This window comes from Oreochromis aureus, linkage group 3, assembly GCF_013358895.1.
Source record: "Oreochromis aureus strain Israel breed Guangdong linkage group 3, ZZ_aureus, whole genome shotgun sequence".
NCBI lineage: Eukaryota > Metazoa > Chordata > Actinopteri > Cichliformes > Cichlidae > Oreochromis > Oreochromis aureus.
Genome location: NC_052944.1, coordinates 4,835,664 through 4,851,375, shown reverse-complemented (window position 1 = coordinate 4,851,375; position 15,712 = coordinate 4,835,664). Strand labels below are relative to the sequence as shown.

Here is a 15,712-nt window from a genome sequence, read left to right as displayed (position 1 = left end):
GTGGCTTCCAGTTCACCTATGCATTAACTTCAAGATCGTCTTCAGTTTCAAAGTCTTTATTAACCTTGCTCCTCCATACTGTCTCTTTTGCACACTCTGCTGCTCTTCAGCTTCTCTGTTGTATATTCCAGCTGCTGGCCTGACTGCTATGGGACTTGAAGCCCTAAGACTTTGAAATATACTCTGTCCAGATTTCCAAATCATAAACTCAGGTTTTAAGATGTGATTGTCAAATGTAAACAATCTGTTCACAGTTGCCCATCCTTCATTATAAATGGTCATAAGGCCTTTGCCACCAAGTCCATTGCAAAAAAGGAGCATGAAAATTTTTCAGATGTGAATTTGTCAAGTAATGGACATGTGCACCGAAAGTGTCGCGATTTCATCCTCAAATATAATTCATCCTCAAAAAGTACAACAAAAAACCCAGAAGAAAGCTCAGATTCTGGATTCATTAAGTTCTCAAAAGAAGAATTTTATGGTTTGATCCAGTTGTAGCTAGGTCCAATCAGTGCATCAGCATCTTTCACTCCACAACACCTGGTGTGTGGCAAAAAGCAAGATAAAAACTAAGCAGTGCAAAGACGAAAGACAAATCCACTGACTGAGGGCTTATTTCTTACTTTTATCATGATGTTTACATGTTGACATAACGATGAATGATTTTAACCGACCATCCTTAGTTAGCGTAATTGAAAGGAGCCAGTTGAGGTGAATCGGGCACCTGATAAAGGCGCCTCCTGGGTGAGGTGTTCCTGGCATGTCCCGCCGGGAGGAGGCCCCGGGGCAGATCCAGGACACGCCGGAGAGATTATATCTCTCGGCTGGTCCACCAGCAGAACCCTGCCTGAGACAGAGACTGAAAATGTATGCCACAATGATTTTTTCCTCATATAATTGCCATTTGGGACATTTTCTAAAACAATGATTTGAGTCAGGTGAGAAACTTGAGATGCAAGAAAGACGCAGATGCTTAAATCTGTGTGTGACTTTCAGATTCAGGTTCCTTTATTGTCATTCAGTCAATGATCACAATTACATTGATGAATTAAGTTATGTTGACTGAGGAAAAAACAGAGATTTTGTATGAAGCTCTGGTAATGGCAGCAACATCTCAAATATTTGGAAATGCTTTTATTTGTGTGGCCATGTGCTGCAGGTCCTGTTTCTGGGCCCACTCATGCAGTTGGCCATGGATTGTCCGTGGAGCTTCACCGATGGGATCCGGGTGGCCTTTGGTGAGCCAACAAGCTGTGCTTTGTTTTATTCTTGAACTGGATTCATGATTTTAGATCTGTTTCTAAATTTGGTTTACTTTTGGTTGCTTTTGAGTGATTTATCTCAAACTGTCTGATGCTTAGTCTAAAATATGTTTTGGTCGAGCTTCATTTCATCATAAAACTTTGCATAACCCCGTCTTGCTCCTTCCTCTAGACCCGTGGTTCTGGATGTTGTGTGCCAATGATATGCGGTGGCTGAGGAATCAGGTGGTGGCACCACTAACTGAGGAGCTGGTGTTCAGAGCATGCATGTTGCCCATGTTGGTGCCCTGTGCTGGTCCTTCTACTGCTATCATAACCTGTCCCCTCTTTTTCGGAGTGGGTGAGTGCAAGTCTGTCCAGCTTCTCCACAAGTTGTTTATTTGTTTTTCTGTTTTTATCCAGCCATTTTAAAAAACTTCACACAGTGCTGAAATAAAGAAGCGCTGTAATAGCCAACAAGAAGACAATAAATAAACCAGTAAATAATAATTAAATTAAAAAAATTACCAATAGAAAGCCTGTTTAAATAAAAAATTGTTTACTGCTTTTTAAAAGAATCCACACTGAAAAGCTCTGTCCCCCCGAAACGTTAGCCGTGTACAGGAAACAACCAGCAAACCTGTGAACGAAGACAGCGAGCAGCACTGTGTTTTATGATTATCTGGAGCTTAGCTGTTTTGTGCTCTTTAGGTTAAAACAAGAATTTTGAAACAAGTCCTAAAATCTATTTATAGCCAGTTAAAAACCCTTTAACCTTTATCCCGTCACCGGCGACAGGTTTTTCCAGCGTTTCTTTAAACTAGCGTAACTCTTGAACGGTTTGCGCAATCTTAAAAATTCCAACGGTTCCTGAAAGCAGCGACTCTTCGTTGATATTAGAGTCGTTAAGGTAACCCCAAGCACTGTCACAGCAGCCCTGGAAGAGGAAGGTTGAGAGAGAGTCAGTGCGAAGGAGTCATACAGAAAACTGAAATTAGGTCGGACGAAACCTAATCGTCCTCAGGAGACACACAAGATCAATCAATATATCAATATATTTCACAATACAGAGCACTTTCTGTAAATTCCATGAATAGATTATATAACTACCACATCAAGTACCATTTCATTTTTACATTTAAATTAAATAATCAAAAATGAAATAACCATGGGGCTTACATGGTGTTATTCTGTATTGGGACACACTAGATGACCCCATGCAGTCACCTAAGAGCTTCCCTGAGGTCTCCACCTGTCATTACTGCTCCTGTATGTTCGTCAGCAAACTAGCCTGTCAAACAGGCTCGGATGAAGTGCACTGTTAAGTTCATACAGTGATGTGTTGTTTGGCTCGGCCACATATCTGTTGTTGGAGCGTAGTATGCTACGTTTGATACTTTGGCCTGACACTCATGATATAAACGAGGGAACTCGACTTGGCACTTTCAGCTGGGTGTTGTGTACCTGGAGCCAGGTGTTTTGAGCAACGCACAAAATCTTATATAGTAGTGCTGTCAATAGATTAAAAAAAATTAACCAATTAATTTCACAATTTTCTGTAATTAATCTCAATTACTTGATCAATAGCCTGGTTGCAATTACATTTTTTCAACTTTATATTTAAGCTTGTAACTGACATTTATTCAATATAATAAAGTAAATGCAGAATAAACACAAAGACCGTTGGAAGCTTAAATTCAAAGAGAATTTGAATAGTTTTCTTCAGTCTTTTAGCACAGCTTCTCTCCTGTGAAATACAGCTTTTAAAAAAAACCCTATATACTTAAAGGTAAGTATACACTAATACATAATATATATTAGTGCTGCCAAACAATTAAAATGTTTAATCAGATTCATCACAGGGTTACTGTTGATTCATTTGATTAATCACAATTAAATATCATTCACTTTTATTCTATATTAATCGCATTTCATTTTGCATGAGCAAACAGACTCGAGAAAAAAGGGAAAATATACTCAACATGTTTATTGAACATCTTGAACATTCATGTTAACAAAAACTCTGTAAACATGTATCCTCTCTCTCTGTCAAGTCCTTGAAACGAGGAACCAAAGCTGTGTAAAGCGCCTGTTCTCAACAATATTAACAGGTCTGCAGTTTGTTGCAATCCACTCGGCGTCAGTCAAAATGTCCGAGGTCGACTTACTGAGTCCCTGATGCTCCGTGAGTGGTTTGTCCAAGCTGGGTGACGCGTTAGCCAAAGTGCTAGCAGCATCCCCAGCTAACGTATGCTTCGCGTCAATGTGATATTTTAAGCAGGAAGTGCTTCGGTGAAAAGAAAATACCTTCTTGCACAATGTGCATAAGACTTTATGTTGGTCGACTGTTCCGTCTTGTTATTTTTTAATACTCAAATTTCCCATCGAGAGGACCAAAGTGCGTTTATCATCTTCCATATTGAGTTCAATGGTTCAGCTGCCCGTCACTACCAGATCTACTGCACATGTGTGAAGGTAACTCTACTTGGACAAACTGCCCAAAATGCGCTGACAGAAACATTTCAGGGATTTCGAGTCATTCTGCACTCCAGATGCATTAATTGCATTAAATTTTTTTATTGCGTTAATCGTGATGACAGCTTAATCTATGTTAACACGTTAATTTTGACAGCACTAATATTTATAGATGAAAGTTGGCAACTATTATCTTTGTGAGTCATTATTATAAGGTGTGTCATGGGGAAAAAGCTGTCACTGGAGGCCAAGTCAGTGCCATGCAGAGTGTTTAGCAGAACTCTTAGCTGGAGGAGCAGCAGCTCTGAACGGGGTCAGGAGACGCTAACGAGGGAAGCGAGCCAAAGTGCTCCGTAAACTCGGTGGGGGTGCACGCTTCGATTCACCTGGCAAATCTATTGCCAACAACATGGATGAACTGCAGCTACTCAACAGCTTAAAATCAACTTTTCCAGATTTGCAACTTTGTGCTTCACTAAAACCTAGACAGCTGAATACGTCCCCGGCTGCTCATTAGATCTGTCGGACTTCCAACTTCTCCTTGTGGACCGTAAATAAAGCTTTCTGGAAAAGCAAAAGAAGGCGAAATCTGTTTGTATACAAACAAAGGTTGGTGTTTAGATGGCGCAGTGTTTGGACAGAAACATGCAGTCCTCACCTAGAGACCATTATCACTAGGGCTGGGTATCGTCACTGATTTCTAGAATCGATTCGATCCACGATTCAATTTAATTCGATTTGAATCTGGGAAATTTTGACAGTCAGAAATATTATAATTCAGATCAGTACATTTACATATTTTGTATCAATAAAAAGGAAGCTGACACACGCAAGACTTTATCAAAGGTGTGAGCGTCACAGCAGATGCCTTTGTGTCAAAGTAGCTGAAGATAAAACACAGAAAAACATGAAGGTGGAAGCAAAACAGTAAAAGTCAGAGTGAATCCATGACGATGTTTATGTGAAGCGTAGTTTGGATCGTCTTTTGCTGCTGTTGTTTGGAGAGAGATCAAACTAACAGCTTTAGAATCAGCGCAAAAAGGGCGTGAACACAAAGCGCGGACCCGCCGACAGATCAGAATCAGCAAGCTGTCGGCTTTCAGCCCCGACCGTGAGAAAGGCGACATCTCACTGATTCTGATCCGCGGGTCGCGCTGTGTGTTTACGTCTTTGTGCAGAATCCGTGTTCCTGCTCTCATTTACTGTCTTAGCTGTTTGGTGGTTGTTGAAATTTTGTGAGGTTTCACCAGAGATTCTGGTGTTTCGGGCAAAATAAATTTATATTAAAAAATCGATTCAGGATTTTAATGAATCGATTTTACGTTATCCAAGCCAGAATCGATTTTAATCGATAAATCGATTATAAAAACCCACCCCTAATTATCACTGAGTTTAAATCATTTTATACTCCACAGGAGTTCACCTTGTTAGGCCTGTGTTAGCAAAGCATCATATCACCTGGCTGACCAGATAACTAACGCTGAGGACAAACACCCGGTCTCCCTGCTCATTGTTCTTGATGACTTTAACAGAGCAAACCTCAGACATCAGAATTCAGCCAGCACATGAACTGTCCTACCAGGGACAAAAGCACTCTGTCCCCCATCTGCTGTAGTCTGATCACTGCCTGGTTCATCCTCTCCAGACTTACAGGCAAAATCTGAGATCTGTCACTACCTTGTTTACAGGACACAAGCTTTTATACCCACCATTACGGCGCAGGAAGCCCCTGCAGTTTTCTGCTGAACGACAGGTGTCACCACTCAGACAATATCGCTGCATAAGTGCTGCTATAAGAGCACAAGTCAAACCCAGAAATCAAGACTTTGTTGAGTGCTTTTTGGAAGTCGTCCCCCCCCCCCCCCCCTTAAATATTGTGTTGATTGGAAGTAGCAGTGTACAGGTCCTTCTCAAAAAATTAGCATAGTGATAAAGTTCATTATTTCCTGTAATGTACTGATAAACATTAGACTTTCATATATTTTAGATTCATTACACACAACTGAAGTAGTTCAAGCCTTTCATTGTTTTAATATTGATGATTTTGGCATACATAACTCATGAAAACCCAAAATTCCTGTCTCAAAAAATTAGCATATTTCATCCGACCAATAAAAGAAAAGTGTTTTTAATACAAAAAAAGTCAACCTTCAAATAATTATGTTCAGTTATGCACTCAATACTTGGTCGGGAATCCTTTTGCAGAAATGACTGCTTCAATGCGGCGTGGCATGGAGGCAATCAGCCTGTGGCACTGCTGAGGTGTTATGGAGGCCCAGGATGCTTCGATAGCGGCCTTAAGCTCATCCAGAGTGTTGGGTCTTGCGTCTCTCAACTTTCTCTTCACAATATCCCACAGATTCTCTATGGGGCTCAGGTCAGGAGAGTTGGCAGGCCAATTGAGCACAGTAATACCATGGTCAGTAAACCATTTACCAGTGGCTTTGGCACTGTGAGCAGGTGCCAGGTCGTGCTGAAAAATGAAATCTTCATCTCCATAAAGCTCTTCAGCAGGTGGAAGCATGAAGTGCTCCAAAATCTCCTGATAGCTAGCTGCATTGACCCTGCCCTTGATAAAACACAGTGGACCAACACCAGCAGCTGACATGGCACCCCAGACCATCACTGACTGTGGGTACTTGACACTGGACTTCAGGCATTTTGGCATTTCCCTCTCCCCAGTCTTCCTCCAGACTCTGGCACCTTGATTTCCGAATGACATGCAAAAGTTGCTTTCATCCGAAAAAAGTACTTTGGACCACTGAGCAACAGTCCAGTGCTGCTTCTCTGTAGCCCAGGTCAGGCGCTTCTGCCGCTGTTTCTGGTTCAAAAGTGGCTTGACCTGGGGAATGTGGCACCTGTAGCCCATTTCCTGCACACGCCTGTACACGGTGGCTCTGGATGTTTCTACTCCAGACTCAGTCCACTGCTTCCGCAGGTCCCCCAAGGTCTGGAATCGGTCCTTCTCCACAATCTTCCTCAGGGTCCGGTCACCTCTTCTCGTTGTGCAGCGTTTTCTGCCACACTTTTTCCTTCCCACAGACTTCCCACTGAGGTGCCTTGATACAGCACTCTGGGAACAGCCAATCCGTTCAGAATTTTTTTCTGTGTCTTACCCTCTTGCTTGAGGGTGTCAATGATGGCCTTCTGGACAGCAGTCAGGTCGGCAGTCTTACCCATGATTGCGGTTTTGAGTAATGAACCAGGCTGGGAGTTTGTAAAAGCCTCAGGAATCTTTTGCAGGTGTTTAGAGTTAATTCGTTGATTCAGATGATTAGGTTAATAGCTCGTTTAGAGAACCTTTTCATGATATGCTAATTTTTTGAGACAGGAATTTTGGGTTTTCATGAGTTATGTATGCCAAAATCATCAATATTAAAACAATGAAAGGCTTGAACTACTTCAGTTGTGTGTAATGAATCTAAAATATATGAAAGTCTAATGTTTATCAGTACATTACAGGAAATAATGAACTTTATCACAATATGCTAATTTTTTGAGAAGGACCTGTATATAATAAATAATACAGAGTGTGTTCCAATAATTTCTTTGGAGAGTTGAAGTTGCTGCATGTCTGAGTGCCTGCTCTGTGCTCTCTTCTAGCTCACTTCCACCATGTGATTGAGTTGCTGAGGTTCAGACAGGGCACACTGTTGGGTATTTTCCTCTCTGCAGGTGAGAACATCTTTTCACTACATTTATTGTGACTTCATCACAGGAAAGCAGGAAGATGCACTTTTGTTTTTCTGTTTTGCAACAGTGTTTCAGTTCTCCTACACGGCAGTATTTGGAGCCTACACAGCCTTCATCTTCATCAGAACAGGTAAGAGGCTGTTCACAATTGTTTTCTCTTCTTTTTCTTGGAGTGTCCCGTAGGCCTTACACTGGGTGGTATGATTATGTTTGGGTTTTCTGAACCAGGCTGTCCAGGCCTTGGCTCAAGAACGTTTACAGAAATGTTGTCTGTCATCAGTCCTGAAGCACCTGAGATAAACTAAATTAAAGAAATTTACCAGTACATAATTTTAAAATAAAATGCACAGGTCAGCCATCGTATAAGCCAACAGATGTGCATTATTGGGAAAAATATGTCTGCTATATGTGAAAGAGGATATAAGATAATTGTGCATAGCTTTGAAGGGAATCAGCATTAAAGTGCACTGAATGTTTTTCCTGTTATGGACCACACAGAGTGGTTGTTACAGTTAAAAAATAATTGAAGGTTTACTGAATATGAACATATTCTTAATTTTGATTTGCCTGCAGCATGCTTATTCCACAAGCCTGTGTCGTAGTTTATCCTTATGTCTCCAGCAATATTATATGTGTGGGATTTAGAGAAATTAAGTTAATAAGTGTGGTAAAGTAATTTTTAATTTGCTGTTGCATTGTGAAGTTATGCGCTGGACGTTGGTGCCATTGGCCTTGGATGAGTGTTTGAAGTGTCGTAGGCTTTCTTGTGATCAGTTCAGGCAGTGCACAGGTTGGCCAGTGTGGCCTTACAGCCTGCAGCAACTGCTCTGTCCACCAGTAGCTGATGTTCTGCTCATGTATTGAGCCGTGTCCTGTTCATCTTACTGTGGTACTGAGGTATGTTACTGGCCGGTAGTTGGATGGAGCGGTCTCCTCTGTATATACACTATACACTTCATCATTCAGCAGTTTGGGGTCCAAGCTTGCACGTTAGCTGATTATTTAAAATTCTGTCCTCTTGTCCAAAAATGTTCTCTGCTGTCTTTAAAAAAATGTGTTTTAATATTTTCAGTTACAGGATTTAAAGGATTATTTTCTAAAAATCAAAGCATTTGTTTTTTCGTCTATCACAGCTGAATGGGAAGCTAAAGAACGCTGTGACACTGTCAAACAGTGGGTGTAAATGGCTGTTTTTTCTGTCTGTTACAGGTCACCTGATTGGTCCGGTACTTTGCCACTCCTTCTGTAACTACATGGGTTTCCCTGCCATCAGCACAGCTCTGGAGCACCCTTACAGACTCACTGTCCTCTCCTCCTATATACTGGGGGTCCTCCTCTTCTTTCTCCTTCTGTTCCCCTTCACCGACCCCTCCTATTACAGCCTCCCAGTCTGCACCCTCGCCTCCTTTCCCAGTCCCTCCTGCCTCTCCTGATCCTTGTCCCACCCTCACATTTCTACTGTTGTCAAGAAGCAATTGAGGGTGTTTTTGCTTTTTTTTAAAAAAAACTTTTTTACTTGTTTTTGTTTCCTCATTAGCGTTAAGAGTTAAGGTCTGGTCAAATTTGGGCCAACAGTGACGACTCTGTTGCCACAGAGAGGTGAGGAACTCTGTAGACCCGTTCTTTGGTCTACAGGCACCTTGTTTGTCTATATTTATGTGGCACCAGTCCTGTAACTCTGTCGAAAGCTGGTTCTCATGGTGTGCAGAAGTTAGAGTCGCGTTGCTGAGACTAAGCTGAGAATAAACTGGGACAGTCGATTTCCAAAGACAGCTAATGTGTCGTACACTGCCACACAGATACGGGATAGTACAGAAGAACTGACATAACACAGATGAACAAGTTCTCCTTAGAATGCTGGTAAATCTCTGTGATAAGGTACCACAGTGTACCTCTGTGATGTACTCCTTTCGGTCTGACTCGTTTTGGATGAGTCTGGTTTGCTGCACCTGTTTTCATTGTTATGATGGCTGCTTCTGTCTGAAATCACATCACTGACATCACATGACAGGTTGGAAACAAACATGCTTCCTGCTCCTTTCACCTCACTCATAGCTGTTTGTGAGTAACATGACTAATTTATATTTTCAACAAATAATAGTCCGTTGTATATTGTGTATATGCAGAGTGATGGGGATTGCTATGTTGCTCACGTCAGTTGCTAATTATTTCCACTTTCATGCCAGTTTTCCACTGCAGGTTCCAGTTTGTAAGCTAGCCTCTGTTTAAAATGAGTTTCTGTGATTTCTTAGACTTTCCTACATCATATGTGTGCAGACTGAATAGGACTCATCCTTCACTCTGCTGCCTTTTAGCTTCAGCTAAATAAAACCCCAACACATGGGGCACAATTTAAGAGAGAAGGAAGAACCGTGAACACAGATTTATTTCAAACAAGAGCTAGACAGTGCTGCTGAAATTGGTCACCAGTACATGCCCACAGGACAAAAGAAGATTTGTAACAACCTGCATTGTGATTGTTGCTGTTTTAACCATCGTTCACCATCAGTAGGCAGAAATACAAGCACTCAGGATTGTCGCTGTCGATGGCTCCCTCTTAAATAAACCAGATTATGTAAACCACTTATTTTTACATCATATTAAAGCCAAACTTATACATACAGCAAAAAAGCAAAAGCTGAATAAAACCCAAGTAAACAGGAAGCTTTGAGTACTCTGCAACCTGATTTATTTTGAGGAAACCGTAACTTGAACTTCTAACAAAAACTAGTGTTTTTGTGCAGCAGAGCTGCTCCAAACTTCATTTACAGTTTTTACCCCTCAGCTGTGAAAGGCTGATGGTGGTGTTTTCACTCCTCTGGGCAGGTGGTCGGCATGGATGCCCAAGTTTGCCAATGCGATAACGAGGCGAGGCGACGTAGGAGCATCAAATTGATACCAAAGTTGCAGCTGCTAAAACTTTTGGTCGAGTTTGAATCTCTGTGACCTCAAGGTCAGAGGTCAAGTTCTCTGACAATCTTGTGAATACAATAACTAGATCATAACTAAGTCGTCTAGGATTTTCAAATTGATGCAGTAGGTGTGTCTACTAAAAATCCTGAAAGAGTTTGATTCTCAGTGACGTTGACCTCAGGGTCGGAGGTTAAGTTTGATACCATGTGTGCATGTATAAGTAGCGCTGGCAGCCGGTATTTTTAAAGAGAGTAGCATCCGTGACCAGTCAGTGATTAATAGGATGATAAGCTCCAACTGGAAAATTCCTGAATTGAACCCTGAACGGCACAGTGTACATTTGATTTATTTAAAGTGCAAAGTGGTTTAGATACTATGGTTAAACTATTACCTGACCTGTACGTGATTAAGAGTCATCATGAGAGAATAGTTACAACAACAGAACCAAACTCAAGTCCCAACAGTGACAAGCTTTAGCTGTTTGCACCAGACGTCTGTTCAGTCTGAGAGTATTGTTTCACAGCAGAGTGACATAACAGTGTGCCCTCACCCTCTTTCTTATTGACAGACTGGTACAGTCACCCAGTGTCTCTGCTTGCTTCATGTCCACTAGTAAGCTAGTAACAGGTTAAAGCTAGTGTGAGACTGATTGGAGAAAAAACCAACTAAACAAAAAAACAGAACACTTGAAGACACACAGCTGCACTCTTACTGTGAAGACAAAGCAGATTGCTCTGACCTTCAGCAATAAGTCCTACGTGTGGAAAAGGTTTTAGATTGATCTTTAGTCAGTGAAATAAGCCATTTTTGTACATATGTAACTCCAGACATTTTTCATGTGTTTGTCTTGGCTGTACCTCCCTGAAGCTGTCAGTCGAGGGCAGCGAAGCACTTTGGGAAATGCAGAATGAACTGATTGAAAGGAACAAAAGACCTTTCAGTTCTGTTTATCATCCTGTCTGACATCAGTTATCTGGTACTGAAAAATCATTTCCCTCTAACTTAAATTTAATTATACACAATTCTGCTGGTCGTTTGTTTGTGATCAGCTTTTCTCCTTGTCTGATTCCTACTTTGACTCATAAGTGCTTGATTGCTCTGTTTGTAGTTCAGTCCAGGCAGGTAAAAGACTGGGAAAAGTTCTTTTTCCCAGAACTACACAACCAGTTATAATATTTAGGAGGCTCCACTGGACACACCCACTGGCAGTTCTCATGTGGCTGTGGTGAAATATTTGACTACTTACTCCAGTTTATTTGTATAACTGCTGAAATATAAACAGTGCTGACCTGTGCATCAGTTCCACGTTGATGTTATGATCCACCCTGTTCCAAAACAGAGTGCCTGAACATTTTATTAATGTTGAATTGTTGGTCTTTTTCTTCATTTTATCCATTTAGTCCAGTCACATTTGAAAGGTCTAGAAGATTATATTATTATTTTATTCAAAAGAGTCACTTTTCCAGAAATACAAAATAGTGTGCAGAATCCATGAAGGATGGCTTCCTGATTTCAAATTAGACCCAATCTGGTAATCAAGTCACACACTGTGCTGGGTAATGTTCTAGTCATCATTTCTTTACTAATATCAGTTTAAAAGAGTGAATCCACAAACAGTGCATGCCAGTCAATTCAGTGTTATTTACAGATTAGGGCAGGAATGATTATCCCCAGTTTGTTAGTATTTGTTTTGGTCTTCGGGGAGTAGTTTCTCACAAAGAGCACTGTTTGGTTTGGCTGTTGTGTTGGAAGACAAAACGATGACACAGGTCCAGTTTTGCTGCTGACTGCTTGAGTTGTGCTTTATCATCTTCACATATCCTTCTTCATGATTCCTTCCTTCCTTGACAAGATTCCCAGTTCCAGACACACTGACGCAGCCCCGCAGCATGATGTTTGACTGCAGGGATGGTGTCCCTTGGGGTGTGTCAACATAAGCAGTGTCTTTGTGACCAGAGAGCATCTCATCTGGTCAAAGAGCATATTTGCAGCATACACCATTTTTCTCAGGGTTCTCCTTCGATTACTTCAGTCTGGCTTTCTCTTGGTCTGCAGTCCTTTACTGATTAGTCACTTCCAGGCTTGGCTAAGTCATTCACTACAGTCTCTGCAGTTATTCTGGGGTCTTGAGAACATCTTTTACTAGTTTCCTTTCCAGAGTCTTTGAAATGGTTCACCTCCTCGTCTGCCGTGTTTTGTTTGGGCTCTGTGTGGTTCTCTTTGAGTTTCTTCTTATGCCAGTTTGGAAACCCTGTGATAACTTTGTACAGACATCTCCTGCTTTGTGAGCATCAACCATCCTTTTTAAGTCTAACCTGATTTCTTTTCATTCTAGTGTGATGTTTGACGACTCAAGCACTTGCTAAAGTTTTAATGGGTGTAAATTGGAAGATGACTCTCAGTTTTATAAAAAGTTAAAGCATGTCTTAGCAGAGCAGTGGTTTGTGCAGGAGCCCAATGAAGTCCGTTTGTCAGGGGGATAATTACATTGAACTTTGTATTTTATAATTTTCCCCCCCAAATAATTCTGTTTTTATGTGCAAATAGAAATATGTGCTTTCTAAAGAATTTAAAAATGCTATTTTGAAAATCCAATGCTTGTCAACAAAGAGAAATTGGAAAGAAAATTCCCAGGGGTAATATTTTTGTCCTCATCTGTGTATCTCTATAAAATGACATTCTTTATATAAATGTATTCTCAACAACAATCACAGACACAAATCTGAACAGTCACACCTCTGCAGAGGGAACATTAAGGCTAACAAGCCAGATGTTGACTGTTGAAAAGAAGGGTAACATGTCAATGCAGAACATCCCATCTGTTAAGGAATGACTTGATAGAATCCCTGAGTTTAATATATTTATAAAAGTAGATTCAATTCAGTTCATTTTTATTTATATGGCTCCAAATCACAACAACAGTTGCCTCAAGGTGCGTTAAAAGTTTAAGCCCCTGCTTGCTAACATTTTCTTTTGAAGATCCTGCTCCTGTATGATAAAGGAAACAGAGGCATCCAATTTCCCTTCTGCCACAAATATACCAGAAAATGAGCCACTGCTTCTACAGCTAGTTTAACTTGATTGAACCCAGAGGATGAAAGTAAAAGCCCACGAGTTAGATACTTGATTATTTATTACTTTGGATGAACGGCTTTAATGCATTCATTAGAAAAACGTCTATAAAATCAAGTGTGTTACATGTTTCTGTTGTTGACAGAAGAATGAGCCACTACATATAAAAATGTCTGTTATTTCTAAACATGATGCGACACTTTGGTTAAAACCTTTGAATTATAGCTGAAAATCTGCACTTCAGTGATAACGTGACTGTTTGATTAAAATCCACTTTATTCGCTGCAGTAAACAGAGGCAACATTACAGAAACTCTTGTCTAATTTTGGGCCTACCTCTATGCAGAAATAGGATTATTAAGAATATATGATATACTGTGAAACTTTCAGAATCTTGAAAAAACTCGATACAAATTTGGTCTTACTGCTTTGCACTACTTGAGCCCAGAGAATGTAAAACTGCATCATTAATAGACTGGTGCTGATATAGTGCTTTTCCACTCTACTGGAGCACTCAGTGCTTTATACAGCATGCCTCATTCACACCAGCACTTTTTATGTTTAATTTCTGTCTAAAATTCACACACATTTATTGGAGAGCAAATTGGTTTCCAGTATCTTGTCCAAGGCTACTTTGGCATACAGCCAGGGAATGAACCACCAGCCTTCCTATTGGTGGATGACCTGACCGGAGATACAGAGTCACAGTAACACATGGGGGATCTATTGTCACTGGGTTAAATCACTAGTATCTTAGTGCAAACACATAAACAGATTAAGACCAGGTTATGTTCAGAGTTAAGGTTTAAAATCAGGAAAAGCACGCAATTTTCTTTTAAATTTACACTTTGATTTAAGTGCTGTATAGATCGACTGCTGTAGGAATATATTTATATATGCAAACTGATAATCAGTACTCTACTAATCCCGACTGAATGGATCCCAGATTTCTCTGAATTTACCCAAAATGAAAATGCAATTCATGAAATGAGGCGATACATCCTGAAATAAAAGCTGAGGCATGTTTTCTGCAACTGCTCAGTTATGTGGCCACTCACATTAAATCCATAAACAAATACATATGCATGCTGGGGGCTGGTAGCATTAGTTATGTTGTCCTTTTAATTCTTTGTAAGCATGTGTAGTTTGAGTACAGATCCTGTCCTGGTTTGATTGAGTTTCTTGCCTGTGACGTTACCTCACAGAGATTGGATGTACCCTTCATACCAGGTGAAAGCAGCAGTTTCCATCTAATTATTGTGCTCGCTGAGAGCAAATAGTCGTAGTATTTTCTCCTCGTCTTGGTTTGACTGCAAGCGTTTCACTTTCCTGCCACTGACATTACCTTGAAGACGTGGGATTTTTGCAAGATGATCAGACTGAAGCACTGGTTTGAGGTTTTTGTTTGTCTGTTTACTTTTTTTGTTTTTGTCTTTTTTTCTTGTTTTGATTTGTTTGTTTGTTTTTACTGTTGTTGGAGAAAAATACTTCCTCAGCCATTAGTGAGTATTTGCTACTGAAGATGCACAACCTGTACATGTGAAATAACAGGCAGAAGGCAGAGTCTATTTTTGCTTAAACAGCTCCTTATTTTCATACAGAAACACAAAGGAAGATTGTTTCACACGTGCATATGTGAAAGCTGAGACATCTGCTGAATCCAAACTCCAGATATTTGTATCGAGCACTATATTTTGTAATCAGATGTATTTTGGTGACAGGAACAGAGTGTACAGATATGTGCATGTATTTTATGCTCACTGTGTCCCACTTGTTTTACAGTTAGAGGCTACAGAACCATGTTTTAGTACGACTGTCTTTTACAGGAATTTTGGATTTACTGCAAAATATAAATTTGTAAATAAAGAATGTCATTTTATACAACTGCCTGTGTCTGTGCTTTTGTCTCTTAAACACTGACTGTTGAGTAATCTCGTCCTTTGTCTTTTTTAAAGCAGGACAGTCCCTTTGACCCCACCACAAAGCACTGTGTCATACACAGCGGTCCCTCCTTTATCGCGGGAGTTACCTTCTAAAAATAACCCACAATAGGTGAAATCCGAAAAGTAGCCAACTTTAATTTTTACAATTATTATAGATATTTTAAGGCTGTAAAACCCCTCACTACACACTTTATACACTTTTCTCAGACAGGCATGAACATTTGTTTAAACACTCTCAAAGTTCAAACCTTTGTAGAAAAATAAGTCCAGTATTATAGGATTAAACCGAAGATCAAACCCTGTTTTCAGGTCCAGAACATGGAATAGAGCAGCTGCCAGAGAATTCAGCATTAATGAATCAATGGTACGGAACAAG

At 40.4% G+C, this 15,712-nt stretch overlaps 1 protein-coding gene across 1 annotated transcript in view; it reads left to right on the top strand.

Moving 5' to 3' along the window:
• The window catches only part of rce1a (Ras converting CAAX endopeptidase 1a), a 29,203-nt gene extending 13,926 nt beyond the window's left edge, over positions 1 to 15,277 (top strand). The window contains exons 4-8 of the mRNA XM_031727198.2: positions 1,160 to 1,238; positions 1,435 to 1,602; positions 7,320 to 7,391; positions 7,477 to 7,539; positions 8,619 to 15,277. Of these exons, the coding sequence (XP_031583058.1) occupies positions 1,160 to 1,238; positions 1,435 to 1,602; positions 7,320 to 7,391; positions 7,477 to 7,539; positions 8,619 to 8,842 (606 nt within the window). The 3' untranslated portion in view covers positions 8,843 to 15,277. The remainder of the gene's footprint in view (positions 1 to 1,159; positions 1,239 to 1,434; positions 1,603 to 7,319; positions 7,392 to 7,476; positions 7,540 to 8,618) is intronic.
• Positions 15,278 to 15,712: the final 435 nt, after the last annotated feature.